At 41.6% G+C, this 14,612-nt stretch overlaps 1 protein-coding gene across 1 annotated transcript; it reads left to right on the top strand.

Annotated features, from left to right (window-relative positions):
- The first annotated feature begins 202 nt into the window (after positions 1–202).
- On the top strand, positions 203–13,351 carry SLC35G1 (solute carrier family 35 member G1). The gene is made up of 3 exons (XM_074999548.1): positions 203–616; positions 7,091–7,271; positions 7,876–13,351. Exons 1-3 carry the CDS (start codon positions 409–411, stop codon positions 8,633–8,635), a joined length of 1,149 nt encoding a protein of 382 aa, XP_074855649.1. The 5' UTR covers positions 203–408; the 3' UTR covers positions 8,636–13,351.
- Positions 13,352–14,612: the final 1,261 nt, after the last annotated feature.

Raw genomic sequence — 14,612 nt, 5'->3', positions numbered from 1 at the left:
GACCGTTGGGGAGAGCCCGGGAAGTGGAGCTCTGCTGAGTCACCCCGGGCAGCAGTTCCCGCCCTGAGCTGGGAAGCAGAGCGCGCCGCGGCGCTTCCAACCCCGCTGAACTGCTGCCACCGCAGCTCCGCCCTGCAGCCCCGGCCCCAGCCCGAGTCATGAGAGGATACACCGGGCCGGCAGCCGAGGGCGTGGGGGCTGAGGGGACGAGCGCCTGAGGGAGAGGGAGGGTGGAGCCCCGCGCTGCTCTGGAGCCAGGACAGGTGCCCCACCTCGGACGCCGCCAGGGGGACGGCGAATCGCTCTCCCGGGCCGCAGGGAGCGGGGAGGGCCGCCGCATGCGCAGGAAGCCGAGTGCCAGCCGGCTGGCAAACGGTCGCTGAGCCCGCCGGCGCTCCCCGCCGGCCCATGGTGCGGCACTCGGGTGGCGGCGGCGCCGCCGCTGCTGCCCCAGCCGAAAGACTGGAGCCGGCGCCGCCGCGAAGCGACGAGAAGTTACAGGCGCGCGAATTGGAGGCGGCGGGCGCCCAGGAGGCGGACGCTGGCGGCAGTGGGGGCTGCTGCTCAAGCTCGTACCGGCCGCGCTGCAGGCTGCCGTGGGCACGGAGCACGCCCGGTGAGGAGTGGAGCGCGGCCGCGGGGGGAAGGGACCCTGCTCTGCCGCGGCATGAGCCCCTCGCCCCTCGGGGCAGTGCCAGGCGGAGAACGCAGGCCCCGGTGGCCAGGCGATAGTTGAGCTCCTCCAGGTGCTCACCTGAGGGCGCCCGGCGGCGGGGTCCGCAGGGCCAGTGCGGGTCTCCGAGGGGGTGCGGGGCAGCCCGGCTGCCGCCTTCCGTGTCCGCGTGGGCTCGGGGCCAGCGAGCTCTCGGAGCTTGGCGCCGGCCGCCGACTCGGGTCCTGGCGCGCAGGAAAGCGGCCCAGCGTCGGCTCTTCGCGGCCTTGGCCCCCGCAGCCCTCTCTCACGTGGCGGGTGGGAATCGGGACACGTCCCATCCCGCTTTGGGCTGTCTAGCCCTGAGCCTCCTGTTCCCTTCATGCTCTTTTTACGCCCATTTCGTCGGGTTAAAAGAGTTGAGATTGAACAAAGGTACAACAGGTAGGGGAAAGTCATATGGTCTGAACTCCTCGTCTTAAGTGTCCTTCGCACACAGCAGCTTCACCGGCTCAAAGGGTTTGAGGATCCAGCTTCCCCACAACATGATCCAAACCCCTTCCACAGAAATACTAGCCCACTTTACATACTGCCACGCAAAGATATAGAAAGCTTAAATGACCTCCTGCCCAGGGCAGGCTGAGAAAGCCTTAGTGTTCCTCATCCCTTGATGCTCATTTGACCTGACTCAACTTGTCTCACCCCCTTGCATCAAAATATTTGCCTTTCTCTTACCAAGCACAGAGATTGACTTCGATAGAGCTTACCTTTTTTGGGAGCTAGTGCAAAGGGCCTTTGTTCTCGGATTGTAATCTTGTGTCCCAGATTTGAATGCTGAGTAAATTAAAATGACTTACAGATAAGACCATGAACTCTGACCATGTGAGCAATATTTTCTGAACCATATTCTAATTGTACTGGTGAAGGACTGTGACGGGAAATCTTCATACTTATGAAGCTTCATTGGTAACTCACATGTTTCATGTCTCTTTATTTTCTCTGATAATTTGTGAGATGCTATATTTTCTATTTGGTTTTTGATTAGAGTCTCTTTTGGAAGGGAGGATTTTGTGGTATTTCATTTTCTCCAGGTGCATGGATCAGGTTTGTCTTCCTGTGGGGATGGCATGGGAGATCCTGTACTCATTCTGCAGGTTCAGCCTATTTCTCACTCTAGGCGCTGCAACTGCCCATGGGGGTCACAGTGACATTCACTCAAATTCTCCAACTTCCCCAAATCATGATAACCAGAAGACAGCCTGGCCAAACCTGAGTGGTGCTTCAATCCCATGCCCAGATCAGGGAGCTGGGCCCATCCCCCAATAAAGTGAGGAAAATTTTCATTTGATTTAGTTTTACACACAGTTTTTCATTTTATTTTGCAATTGCAAAGAGACATGGGGCTCTAGCCATGATCCTGCAACCAAAGACTTATGCTAGTGCTTAACTTTAAGGATATTAATACTGTAGTTGGTTTCTTCACTGGCTGAACTGTATTATAGGTAAAGGTTCATGTCCAAAGCTTCTTTCCTGGAATTTCTGAAGGTTTCATGATGTCTGGCAGATAACTTTTGTGTTATGAGCATCCTAAAACCTAAAGATAAGGAACTCTTAGTTTGGCCTTCCCTGCCTTTTGCCCTTGAAGAGCATCCTTGGTCAATGCCCTTTACCTTCTTTTGCCACTTCTTAACTGCCTGCTCAGTTTTGTTTTGTAACCTAAGCATAATTTTGTTTGTATGTATTTTGAATGCTTAACAACTGCATGCATGAAATGTCATATTTAAATATAAACACTTGTAGTTTACAAGAAGAAAACTGAGTGGGGTGCGAGGTAAACATCTAGATCTTAAATCCAGGGATGGAGATTGTCTGAGGGACTGGGGAGTGGAGCTGGTTAGGGAAAAACCAGGGAAAGTTCTGTTTAACTCTTTACAAGTTCAGTAGAGAGAACTCAGGTATCATTTAAAGCATTCTCTGCCTAATTTTCGGAGCTTTTCAAGCAGCTAGACAATGGTATTTTTGAACTGAAAGCAGACATTTTAGAATGGTTGAGTGTCATCACGGTGGTAAAGGTGAATGTTAGAAAACTGCTGCTGAGTTTGGTAGGAATGTTGCCTTACATTATTTTATTTTTAGAATTTACTATGAAAGAAAATAAAGGCAAGCGATTTTATTTTTCATAGGTGTGGGGAGGATCTTACTTCATTTTATTTTTAGTAGTGTATTGAGAAGCACTGTTCTATTTCCTAGGTGCTTACTTTGGTAATCTGAGATACCACTGTTTTCAGTTCTACTGCTGCGATGTCTTTTTATTTTCTGACAGGCGAGTGTTTGCTCGGGATGGAGGAGTGCATTTTTCAAACGTGCATAGTATGCTGGATAGGTCACTAAAGCTAGGAGTTTCTGGAGATGTTTTCTTTCTTTTATTCAAATCACAATCGTATATTAGATGTAGGAGCTGCTTGCTTTCGCTTTAATTTGATTGGCTATCCACTTCAGAATTCCCATTATTTTGGTTAGCTTCTACTTTTTGTGTAATCAAACAGGCTGCCGAGGAAATAAGAATCTGATATCTCTTTTTATACAGGTTGCACCTCCCTTATCTGCCTTGTTCAGGAACCAACAGGTCCTGAGCAAGATAATTTGATGGACAAGGGAAGATGGACAGCTCATGATGTCAGGGGTTGCCACAGGGCTCCAGCCAGCCCCTATTCTTGCCCCCATCCCACCTCTGGCAACAGGGCAGGTGGGGGCTCTGGTTCTGGGCTGTGGTAGCCTCCCTGCTCCCCACTGCTGTGTGGCAGGTGGGGGCTCCAGCTCTGGCCCCACAGCAGCCTCACAGATCCCCCTGCTGTGCAGCAGGCGGGGCTCCAGCACTAGTCCTGCTGCAGGGCAGGTGAGGGCTCTGGCTCCTGGCTGTGGTAGCCTCCCAGCACCCATTGCTGTGGGGCAGCCAGGGACTCCAGTACTGATCCTGCTTCTGGGCAGGCAGGTGCTCTGGGTCCCAGCCCTGCAGGGCAGGTGTGGGCTCTGGGTCCCAGTCCCCGCTGCCATGAGGCAAGCGGGGAGTCCAGGTCCCGGCTCCACAGCAGCCTCCACCCTGCCACCACAGGGCAAGTAGGGTCTCCTGCACCTGCCCACTACTCTTTCATCTGGCATAATCCCTGGTCCTGCCAGATGAGAGAGTACCAGATTTGAGAGGTGCAACCTTTATGTCTCTCCCTATACCACCATGGGTATGGATTTCCTGTTTTAGGTCACTGTAGGTCCGTGTGAGTTTTCTTTCTTTAATATCATGGGCAATAATTTTTCAGCAAATGTGTGTGTATAAGAGAGAGAGTCTGACTGACTTGAACAATGGGGCAAATTATTATTCAGGGATTAAAATTTACAGTAGTGTTTAGCTGCTAAAATCCCAGGCTTCTGCCAGAAAAGCACAGCTAATTAGAGGGATAAGTGGCAGTTTTAAGGGCTGCTCTCTAATGAGCTACTAGAAATAAAACAAATGTTGCAATCAACTGGAAATGTCATTCATTTCCCACTCTAATGTGGTGTGAAATTTTGAACATTAAAGTGATACCATTTTGGGAATCATTCACCTTTCTTGTTCCCTCTAACCCACTTCAATTTGAACCTGATTTTAACATCTGTTATTTTAGAACTGTTAAAAGTTGGACACAATGTCTTAGAACACTAGGCCTGCCTGGAATCCCATCTTTTAGAAGGTATAGCTATCTTGCATATCTGCGGATATCCACTTCATAACCATGGATAGTGGAGTGGATATCCACACAGGGCTTTCCTAAATCTCCCTGCAGGAGAGGCCGAGAGGTGGACTTGTCCAACTCCCCTCCCTTTCACAGCTGGTGAGCACTAACCTACAGGAGCCCTGGCCAGTGTTCCCTGTAAGCTGAGTACTTGGGCAGCCACCTAGGAGAGATTCAGGTGCCATCAAGCTATTAGCAGAGCACCCACAGCCACCCACTGCTCACAACATGTGTTTCTATTGGTGTTTCATCCCCATATGCCTTAGTGCACAAAACAAAATTTATTAGGTCCATGGATGGAAAAAATTAGAGGAAACACTGGTCCCTGTCCCAGTTCCCTCTCAGGGACACATGCCGTTCACCCCACATGCCATTCTGTGCAGCCAGCTAGTGTAGCAGCTAGTCAGGGAGGCAAGTCATTTCTGGGAGAGGAGGAGACGGCCTCTCAGCAAAGCAGTGTGTACTGTTCTGCTTCCAGGAGGGAGGGCCCGGCTGTTTCAGCTAGAGCTAGAGCTGATGCTGCCCCTTGCCCTCCACCCTCTCCTTGGGCCCTCCACCAGCCCCCTTGCCAGCCCTTACTGTCAATCTGCCCTGTCCCTTACTCCCACTGTCTGCTTTCTTGCTGCCTGCACAACCCTGCATGCCCCTTGTTCATCTGTGCACCTCCCTCCAGTTCAGCTGGTTTGCTGTGCAGATGCAAGTAGAATCCAGACAGCAGATTGTGCATTGAATGATGATTTGAGCCTGGCGGGTGCAGATCCACATATTTGTATCTGCGGAGGGCTCTAGTCATAATACCAAGGAAGGTCAAAATGGTTATGAACAAACTTTCTAAATTAATAACAGAGAGGAAACCGTACTAGTCTATACACTATCAAAACAAAAAGCAGTCAAGTAGCACTAACCATTTTGCTAGTCTTTAAAGTGCTACTTGACTGCTTTTTCTAAATTAAATGTAACAAATCCCTATTTTGATTCTTAGTTGCTTGCTAGGCAACCTTCTACAGTATCCTGCCACATCATTCTTTCTACTCCATGAGCTCTGTAAGCACTCCCCTTTTATCTAAGAGACATCTTTGATTGCCGCTGCTTTAGAGAGTGGCTGTTCTGCATGTCTGTTTTTATGGGGTGGTGTACAAGTTAGGATCACTAAAATATGCCTTTTTATAGGTACAATCGTTTTTTTTATTTCTAGTGATGCCAGAACTCCTTGCTGATACTGCACGTTTGTGATTCTAACTTTCTTCAATTAATAATTTAGTGAGTAGAGTTCATTTTGTTTTGAAGGCATGGTGCAGCCCACTAGCAGTTCATCTCCACCCCTTTTCCTGTTTTGTGATTCACTGGGAGGATATTGAGAGGGACCAGGAAGAGGGAGAAAATACCACTGAAGGGTGGCTGAAGTAGCAGGGAGCCTCAAGACCAGGAAAGAAGCAGAGTTTGGGATATTCTTACAGGGTAACTGGAAGAGGGAAATGGATGAATTCAAACTGGGATGAAGTCCTGTGTCTATACAACTGGAAAAGATGTAAGGACTATTTAAAGAGACCACGACAATTAAACATTTGACCAGATTTAAAATTATTTTAATTAAAATCTTTCTATTGTAGTATCCGTAACAAGAAAGCATTCTGATCCAGAAATCCTTGGGACAGATGTAAAGGGACTGTGTTGCCTAATATGTGATAAGGATAATGAATGTTTATGTAGACAATGTAAGATTCATATTATACTTAATGTTTCATTTCCTTCACTGTAAGTGCTTGGATATTTTAGATGTTTTAATAGATTAGTAAAGTGTTCGTCATTTACAAACTTTAACTGGGTTTTTAAACAAAGGTTTTTTCTTTGGAATTTTAATGAAGTAAGGTGATGTCCATGCCTTAAAATTCAGTGTTTCATGACCTGTCAGGAGCCAGTACACTTTCACAACCCAGTTATATTTTCTAAACCTTGAACGGGGAGCAGTGGTTAAAAAAAAGAAATCTGTTCTGTGTAATACAGTGAGAACCAAATTTTTCACATTGTGTTCTCTCTTCCCTTTTCCCCACCCCGAGCTGTGGCTGGGAACAGGGCCACAGCCTTGGGTGGAGGGAAGGTTGCAGAAAGAAATACAGGAACTGAGCTGGGGCTGGGAGTGGGGCCACAGGCTGATGTGTGGGGCTGGGCTGGGGCCAAGAGTAGAGTCATGCTGTGGCTACAGCAGAGGCAGAACAGGGCTGAGTGGCACGCCATCCTCCCCTTGCCATGTTCCCCCCAAAAATATTTCTTCATGTCACTTTAGGTGAGGTGCCGTCCATAGTATGGGGCCACTTGTGCAATTAATTTATCAAATTGGAATACAATATTTTGATATTAGTCAAATGTGTAGACCACTTCATTTGACAAAATGTGATTTGCAAAGAGTGTAATTACGTTGTGTTGAATTTCACCTCCTATACATCATAAATAAGGGGCTATGTGGCATACACAAATGACTTGGGACACACTTATAATGAATAAACGTGGCAGTTTTCTCTGTTTCTTTTGCCTTCTCACCCCCTTCCTGGTTTTCCCTCACCATATAGGTACATCATTTGGACAATCATATTTTATTTTCAGATACAACTGAAAACTCTACCATTAGCTAAATGACTATTAATTACTAACTGGAATTTATTATTTGTTGCAGGAGAAAAGAAGAAATTCACCTGTCCAGGACTTGGCTTGTTTTATACCCTCTTGTCTGCCTTCCTTTTCTCAGTGGCTGCTTTATTTCTTAAAAAAATTGAAGATGTACATTCAGTGGAAATCAGTGCATTTCGATGTGTTTTCCAAATGACATTTGTTCTTCCTGGCTTAATATACTATAAGTAAGTATTATGTGTAAATACAAAATCTTGTGAGGTACCTAAATGTAATTTCATTTTATAGATAATATATCCACAGGTATCACTAATTAAATGAGAGAGTAAATCTGACCACAAGCATTATTGTAATTCAGGCTTTAATTCGTGAAGTGGAAGATCTCAAGAAACATTTGTAACTTCTTTGTAACTTCTTGCTAAATAAATGGCTTTGTTTTCATAATGACATTAAGATTCAGAATATCTCTCTGAAATATTGTGAGCCTCTCTGTAGGAGAAAGGATTATTCAAAAAACGCCTTGTTGAAACTCTGAGACACCCATAAAATATAAAGTTATTAGTAGGATTTCTGTTTATATTATTTTATATGGGGTAAATTTCTATGGCGTAATTTTACTACAATGCCTAGCACAATGGGGTCTTAATTCTCATTGATGCTTCTGGTGTTACTGTAATCCAAAAAAAAAAAAATTGCAGAAAGCCAGATGAAGTTATTCTGATAGTTTAATGATGTAAAGTCCTCATATGAAGCTAAGAATGTAATGAAGTGTTTATGAATAATCAGCTGTGAGCAATGTGTTTATATCTTTCTCTTCTTTTTAATTTTCAGAACAGGGTTTTTGGGGCCAAAAGGTAAACGAGTTTTTCTTTTCGTCCGAGGGTTCCTTGGCTCTGGTGCAATGATTCTTCTTTACTACGCTTTCCAAGTAATGCCTCTAGCTGATGCCACTGTTATAACATTCAGCAGTCCAGTTTTTACATCATTGTTTGCCTGGATATTTCTCAAGGAGAAATACAGCCTTTGGGATCTTCTTTTCACCCTCTTTACAATCACTGGAGTGATACTTATTGCAAGACCACCTTTTTTATTTGGATCCAATATTAAAGGGATTGAAGGAAGCTATACAAATCATCTTAAAGGAACAATAGCTGCTGTTACAAGTGCAGTATCATCAGCTACAACCTTTGTTATATTAAGAAAGATGGGAAAATCTGTGCATTATTTTTTGTCTGTTTGGTATTATGCAGTAATTGGATTAATTGAGTGTATTGTAACGCTATTTGTAATAAATGAATGGACATTACCATATTGTGGTACAGATAGATTTCTCCTAATATTAATTGCACTGTTAGGTTTTGGGGGTCAGATATTTCTCACAAAAGCATTACAAATAGAGAAGGCTGGTCCTGTTGCCATCATGAAAACAATGGATGTGGTGTTCGCTTTTATCTTACAGATTCTTTTCCTCAGTCATATACCAACTTGGTGGACGGTGGGTGGTGCCCTTTGTGTATTAGCCAGTAGCTCTGGCACTGCCATCCGCAAGTGGCAACAAAATTCAAAAAAAGTTAAAGAAAATGAAATCTAGCAAGTCAGGCATTGTTTCATCACAAACAAAGATAAGCATCATATACTTGGAACATATATTTTGTTTAAAATAATTTATTGAATTTTGTTACCAAATTTTCCCCAAGAAAAATTAAGCTAATTTTCAAGTAGCGTAGAAGATGTTTTATTTAGTTGAGTCTGTATTCACAAAGATAATGAGAAATCCCGTGGCACCTTTATAGACTGATTTATTGGTGCATAAACTTCCATGACCAAAGACATCTGATGAAGTGAGCCTTTGCCCATGAAAGCTTATGCTCCAATAAATCGGTTAGTCCATGAGGTGCCACAGGACTTCTCGTTCTTCTACGTGGCTACCAGTCTGATATATAGTAACAGAGAGGTGTTAGTGTGTATTCTAACAAAACAAAAGGGCAGTCATTTAGCACTTTAAAGACTAACAAAATGGTATCCTAAAGTGCTAAATGACTGCTTTTTTGTTTTCCTCTGATATATGCTATTCAGTGTCCATACTGAGCAAGGCTTTGGTGGTTTTTCAGTTTTTGCTGTCCCTCAGTTTCCTAATTGTGATCTTAAATAGGCAGTAACTATATACAGAAGTTTTTATTTTTGTTTCCCATAAACCACTGTTGTTCCTTAAAATTTTGGGGCTTGATTCACCGTTTACCTTGTATAGCCACTTACCTATCTCTAAAGCGGGATTAAAGTCTACCATTCTAATGTTGTAGTTCGCATTCACTTACTACAGGTGTAACAGAGTAGAATAGGAATAAGGCTGTTGAGTCTAATTATTTTTATTTTTTACATTAAAAGTGCTTGGTGGCATAATTTCATGAATTCACTCACTCCAAACAGACCATTCATAAAAAAGCAAAACATCAGGCTTCCGTACTATGGGTATGCAAATCTGATACGCTTGGCAGTTTCCAAAAATCTCTGCCTAAAATGAAAGCTAGATACTTAGTTAAGGAATTTTCTTAATTGGGTTTTAAATAATCAAATGCTCTTAAATTATTCCATAGTATTTTGGAAAATTCTTTTGTTTTTCTGATTGGCATCTTCAAGCCTGCTCTCTTGATAGAGTAAATCTGAAAGCTGTTTGGAGCAGCTTAACTGACATAATGTTACATGTTAACTTTTCATTTAAAAGAACTTTCACAATAGATCACATCACATTGATTTATTTCTTTAGATGCTACAGTTTCAGTGATGAAAGGAAATGATTGTTAATATAGTCCTCTTTGAATAGACCATTTCTTATGGTACAAAATTTTATGCTGTAGTTGCACTTTCCTTAATTCTATGCAAAAAGTATCTCTTGTTTCTATTTATTTAGGTATTTAATTTAGATTATTAAAAATACTGTTCAATAAGTTTGTTTAATAGTTGGCATAAAAAGTAATTTTCTTTGTGGAAAAAGTTGCACTTTTTTCTTGGTTTCAATTAAGTTTAATGTTTTATTGTAAAACTTAGCTAATAAAAGGGATTTAGAGATTCCACAAATAGCGAGTGCCATAACAGAGAATGTACCAAATGTACACCACACTCCTCACAGGTTGTCTTCATTGTTTGAAGACTATTTTTGATAGCAGTGACTACTGTAATATATAAATGCAAAGTGCAGTTTCCAGTTGTATGATCAGGAAGAGAAGATTAGTACAAGACATAGTGGTTTCCCAAAATAGGTTGTGATCTACTTTCTACTGTTAGGTGTCAGTACAACAGAGTTCTAAGATGGATTTAATTTTTACTTTGAGACCTTTTACACTGTGGAGTTTTTCAGCCATTTACGATGATTCCTCTGCTTTTCGGAATGAGGAAAATATTTTATATGCAGAGCCCAATAAATACGTTGGGTATAGAAACTGACATAAAATAATGGATATAGTCTTTTCTTGATGCACAGATACTTGTACACGTACCATCACTTTCATAAGAGAAGTTCTCTGTGGCCATTCACACTAATTGTTTCCAAACTTTCTCACAATATTGCTTGTATCGAGAAGGAAAGCAATAGGCATGGTTTTGTTCTCTCATTGAACTATAAATTTTTTGTTGTCCCAGATGTTTTAGTGCCAGATGGTACAAAGTGTTGACGATCTGGAAACCTGAATATCCCAATGAAGTTAGTGGGAGTTGTAGGCATTTATTATCTTGCAAGATAGGGCTTATATTGTTTTACTTTGTTTCTGAATCAAGTTAAGCAAATTTCTGTTCCAGCACTTTTGATCTTTAACAATAGCAGCGTCCTTGTTTGGATTTTAAAAATAGGTTAGGTTGTGGTTGTTCAAACAACCTGGAGAGGAAGACCTTTATTGTAGTGCTGACACACATTATGTTTATAAACCATGATTTTAGGCATTTACAACTTGCCATTCCATATTCATTTTAATACATACATACATCATTTTAAGTATTGTATGTTTTTTGAAACATTTCAAATAGATTTTGTTAATTTCAGATGCTTTTTTTTTTCCTTCTCATACTATAGCTAAAGAGTTAAAATTTATGGACTGTTTTGAGGAAAATAACTATGAAATGGCTAAATAACTCCCTTAAAATGCAGTAGCTACTTAAAATATTTCTCTATGGCTGTGTGTACACTACAAAAATAACTTTCGAGTTGCTTAGTTTGGAGTGGAGCATCTACACACACCTTACTTCAAAGTAGGGCACTACTCTATTCCCAGAAATGGAGTAAGGACCTCAAAGTTGGGCTCCCTGCTTCAAAGTTAACTTTGAAGTAAGGGAAAAATGTATATAGACTCTCTGCTGGCTACTTCGATGTAGTGCCCAACTTTGAAGTTTGTTTGTTCCTAGTGTAGATGCACCCTGTTAAGTTATGCAGGGGATTCATATTTCTTTTTCTCAGGAGTTCACACTGCAGACTTTCAAACTGTATCAGGTTGAAACTGAGATGTCAGATAATTGTTGGGCCCAAGTGTGTGTGTGTGTGTGTTGTTTTCTCCAGGAAAAGAGTCTTACTCTGAAAAGGCATTTTTGATGTCTATTGCAACACATTTCTGAGGATTTCAGGTGCACTTTTCGCCAACCAGTAAATCGGAAAAGTGGCACTAATGTTTAACATATTTTAGTGTCCTTTAAAACATGTCAGTAAATTGGAAAAATATATATTTTAAGAATCTTTTCCTACAGAATATCATGCAATACTACTGCATTTATTATATAAAGGTCTATTGAAATCCATGGAACGCTTGCAACCACTGATTTCAGTAGCTCCTAAATAGAAAAAGACATAAATACAATAATGTGTAGCACAAAAAATGCAGGGTTGAAAGGCTAAATTTTTACTGGTGCATTGATGGGAGCATGAGCTATTTTGCTATGAAAAAATCCAATGAAATCAACTGCCATGACTTCAGTGGTGCTTGACCACCTTTAAAGCCTTATTTGCCAGAAGTGGCAAAGTGGGCTAGTGGCCCAAAAGCCTTCATACAGAGATTGTACAGCAGGCTAACATATCCAGGGTTTATTTTGTTGTGGAAAAACCCTAAAGAAAATCCAGTTTCTGTACCAGGGATTTTAAAATGTGCCTGTGAGAGAAACAGGATATATTTGTAACTGAAATCACTACACGCTAAACTACCTGTCCAGTGTCTTGTTCTCTTTCTTCCTAATATTTTGGTGCTGCACAGGCTTTAGGAGTCACTACTTGAATAGTAGCACAATTGGTGAGTGGGTGGGCCCAAGCCAAGCAAACCGTAAGTTGGAATCCTGTTTTCCAAATGTTATTTGTGAATAGATAGAAACTGCTTTTTCTGAGTGCATCTGGCAATGATATGGGCCTTATCACTCTTTATCATTTGGTGGGAAGAAGTCTCTTGTTGAGCTTCATTCAGGAGCTGTCTGCTAAGGAAATATTAATTTCTAACTAGTAAGTCTTTCCAAAATTTCTCCCTTGGCTGACTAACATTTTAGTCAGCCAGAAAAATGTTTCCAATTTCCAAGATGGGCATTTCACTAAATTTTCAAGATACATCTTCAGCATCAGTCCCATAAGCACAATTAGATTCAATCATGGACTCTGTCCTTGGAAGATGGCAGGGTTGGCCGTGCTGAAAGTGTGCAGCAATTGTGTATTGGCATTACATTGCTGCTAAGAAGAGAGTACAATCTCTTGACTGTGTTGGCAATTCCAAAGGGGCATGTGGTGTCTCTGCAAGCCTGCAACTGGGAAGGAGATCTTGGGGCTCAGTATACCTCAGCATCTCAGTATACAGGCAATACTATATTGTCTCTTGTACAGTTTACTGGAGTGGGTAATAGTTTCACAAAAAAGGGGTCAATGTCATATACCCCTAGCATGAATTGAAGAGTCTCTGTATTTATTATGTAGTTCGATCTATGCGAAATCATGTTTTGTTCAAATTACTGTTTCTATTATCTACTGGTATATTTTTGAAATATTTTAATTTCTATATCTTGAAATGTTAGATAAGAGGTTTATATTTCATATTTGCTAATAAATTAATATGAAAAATAAACAAGTTTGGTTTTCAGTTGGATAATAGGCCAAGTCTAAGCATAACCTTTAGCAAAGAACAGCTGATCAGCCCGTGTCTAAGGGCCTAATTTTTAAAGATGTGGAGCATCTACATCTCCACTTGAAATCAATGGCAATTTTGGGTGTTCAGCATTTGTGAAAATTAAATCTAATTTTTCTGCTTTTGGTTTTCTTTTTAAAGTTCAGGAATTGGGGTTTGATTACACTGAGTCCCTCATGGCCATAGTCCATCCTTCATTTGTTCTAAGAATATGGTGAACCAGTATTGGCTAAGGCTTCATAATGAATTGTGTCAAAACATTTAACTACTTTCATGTAACAACCTGACTGTATGTTGCTGTGTGTTAACTGCTCTATACACATGGAAACCTGTTGCTGAAGTCTGAAGCATCAATGCTGCAGACTATTTTTTATACTGTGGAACCGACACACTGAGCGGTGTATATGCATATTACATACACTTAAAGAATGTTAAAATATTAGGATTTTAAAGCCAAATGCAAGATAGGAAATGCCAGAATTAAGATTTCCTGTGAAATCTTAATCTTGGCATTTCCTAACTTTTAAATGTTTAATCAGGTCATTCTGTGGTAAGTATCATTCAGTCTGTAATTACACAGTTACATAACTACGTTTCCCCCTCACAGGATCCTAGCGTCATCGAGTGCAGAGGACCAATGATATTAAATTAATTGGCAGCTATTCTTTGTGTGACTTTAGCCCTTATGCACTGCACATTTATTCAAATCCTGCTCAGAAGGCAGAATTTTTAACTTCTAAGTGAGCTTTCTATGGTGCTTATCAGTGTAGTGTCCAAGTACTTTACAAACATGAATGAATTTATCTTCACAGTGCTGATGTGAGGTGAGAGGATACTGTTGTCCTCATTTTACACATGAGAAGTTTAAAATCAAATGGATCATCTACTTTGCGGTGACCAGTTTCGGATGACTAGAATGTGAGTTTCAAAGCAATTAGCATAATATACTATTCTATGTTCAAATTACAGTTCTCTTTAACTTCAGTTGTAGCTGAGCGTGCTCAGCACTTCTGCAGCTTAGACCCCAAGATCTCAAGTCAAGCATCCAGAAACTGAGGAACACGATTGTGACCACCTGTGAAAAATGTGATTTAAATGATGTGCTCAGCATCACATAGGCAGGGATATCCATACTCCGGAACAGAATTCAAGTGTCTTAACTGTGATAGCATCCTTTCTCTTCCAGCAGTCCCTGGTCTCATTCACTTCACACTTTACAGATTCTGCAACAAATGAGGCTGTACATCCATAGATAATAGCCTGCTTCACTACATAACCCTGACTTTTCCCAAGAGTAAGCCTATTGTGTACTGGGAGAAAAATGTAGCATGGAAAAAAAATGTGATCATAACATACACTGGGGCACGATTAAGATCCAGGCTAAAACATTTTAAGTTATGTTAGCTAGTCATGTTTTTCTGAGATGGGGAA

The sequence above is a fragment of the Carettochelys insculpta genome, chromosome 7 (genome assembly GCF_033958435.1).
Source record: "Carettochelys insculpta isolate YL-2023 chromosome 7, ASM3395843v1, whole genome shotgun sequence".
Lineage (NCBI taxonomy): Eukaryota > Metazoa > Chordata > Testudines > Carettochelyidae > Carettochelys > Carettochelys insculpta.
The sequence above is the reverse complement of the archived record's forward strand: the minus strand, read 5'-3'. Positions and strand labels throughout refer to the sequence as shown.

Excerpts from the sequence above, each read along its gene's own strand:
- SLC35G1 (XM_074999548.1), top strand. The coding sequence starts at position 409 with ATGGTGCGGCACTCGGGTGGCGGCGGCGCCGCCGCTGCTGCCCCAGCC. Across the intron at positions 617-7,090 it reads GTGGGCACGGAGCACGCCCG|GAGAAAAGAAGAAATTCACC; the intron begins GTGAGGAGTGGA and ends TATTTGTTGCAG. Across the intron at positions 7,272-7,875 it reads CCTGGCTTAATATACTATAA|AACAGGGTTTTTGGGGCCAA; the intron begins GTAAGTATTATG and ends TTTAATTTTCAG.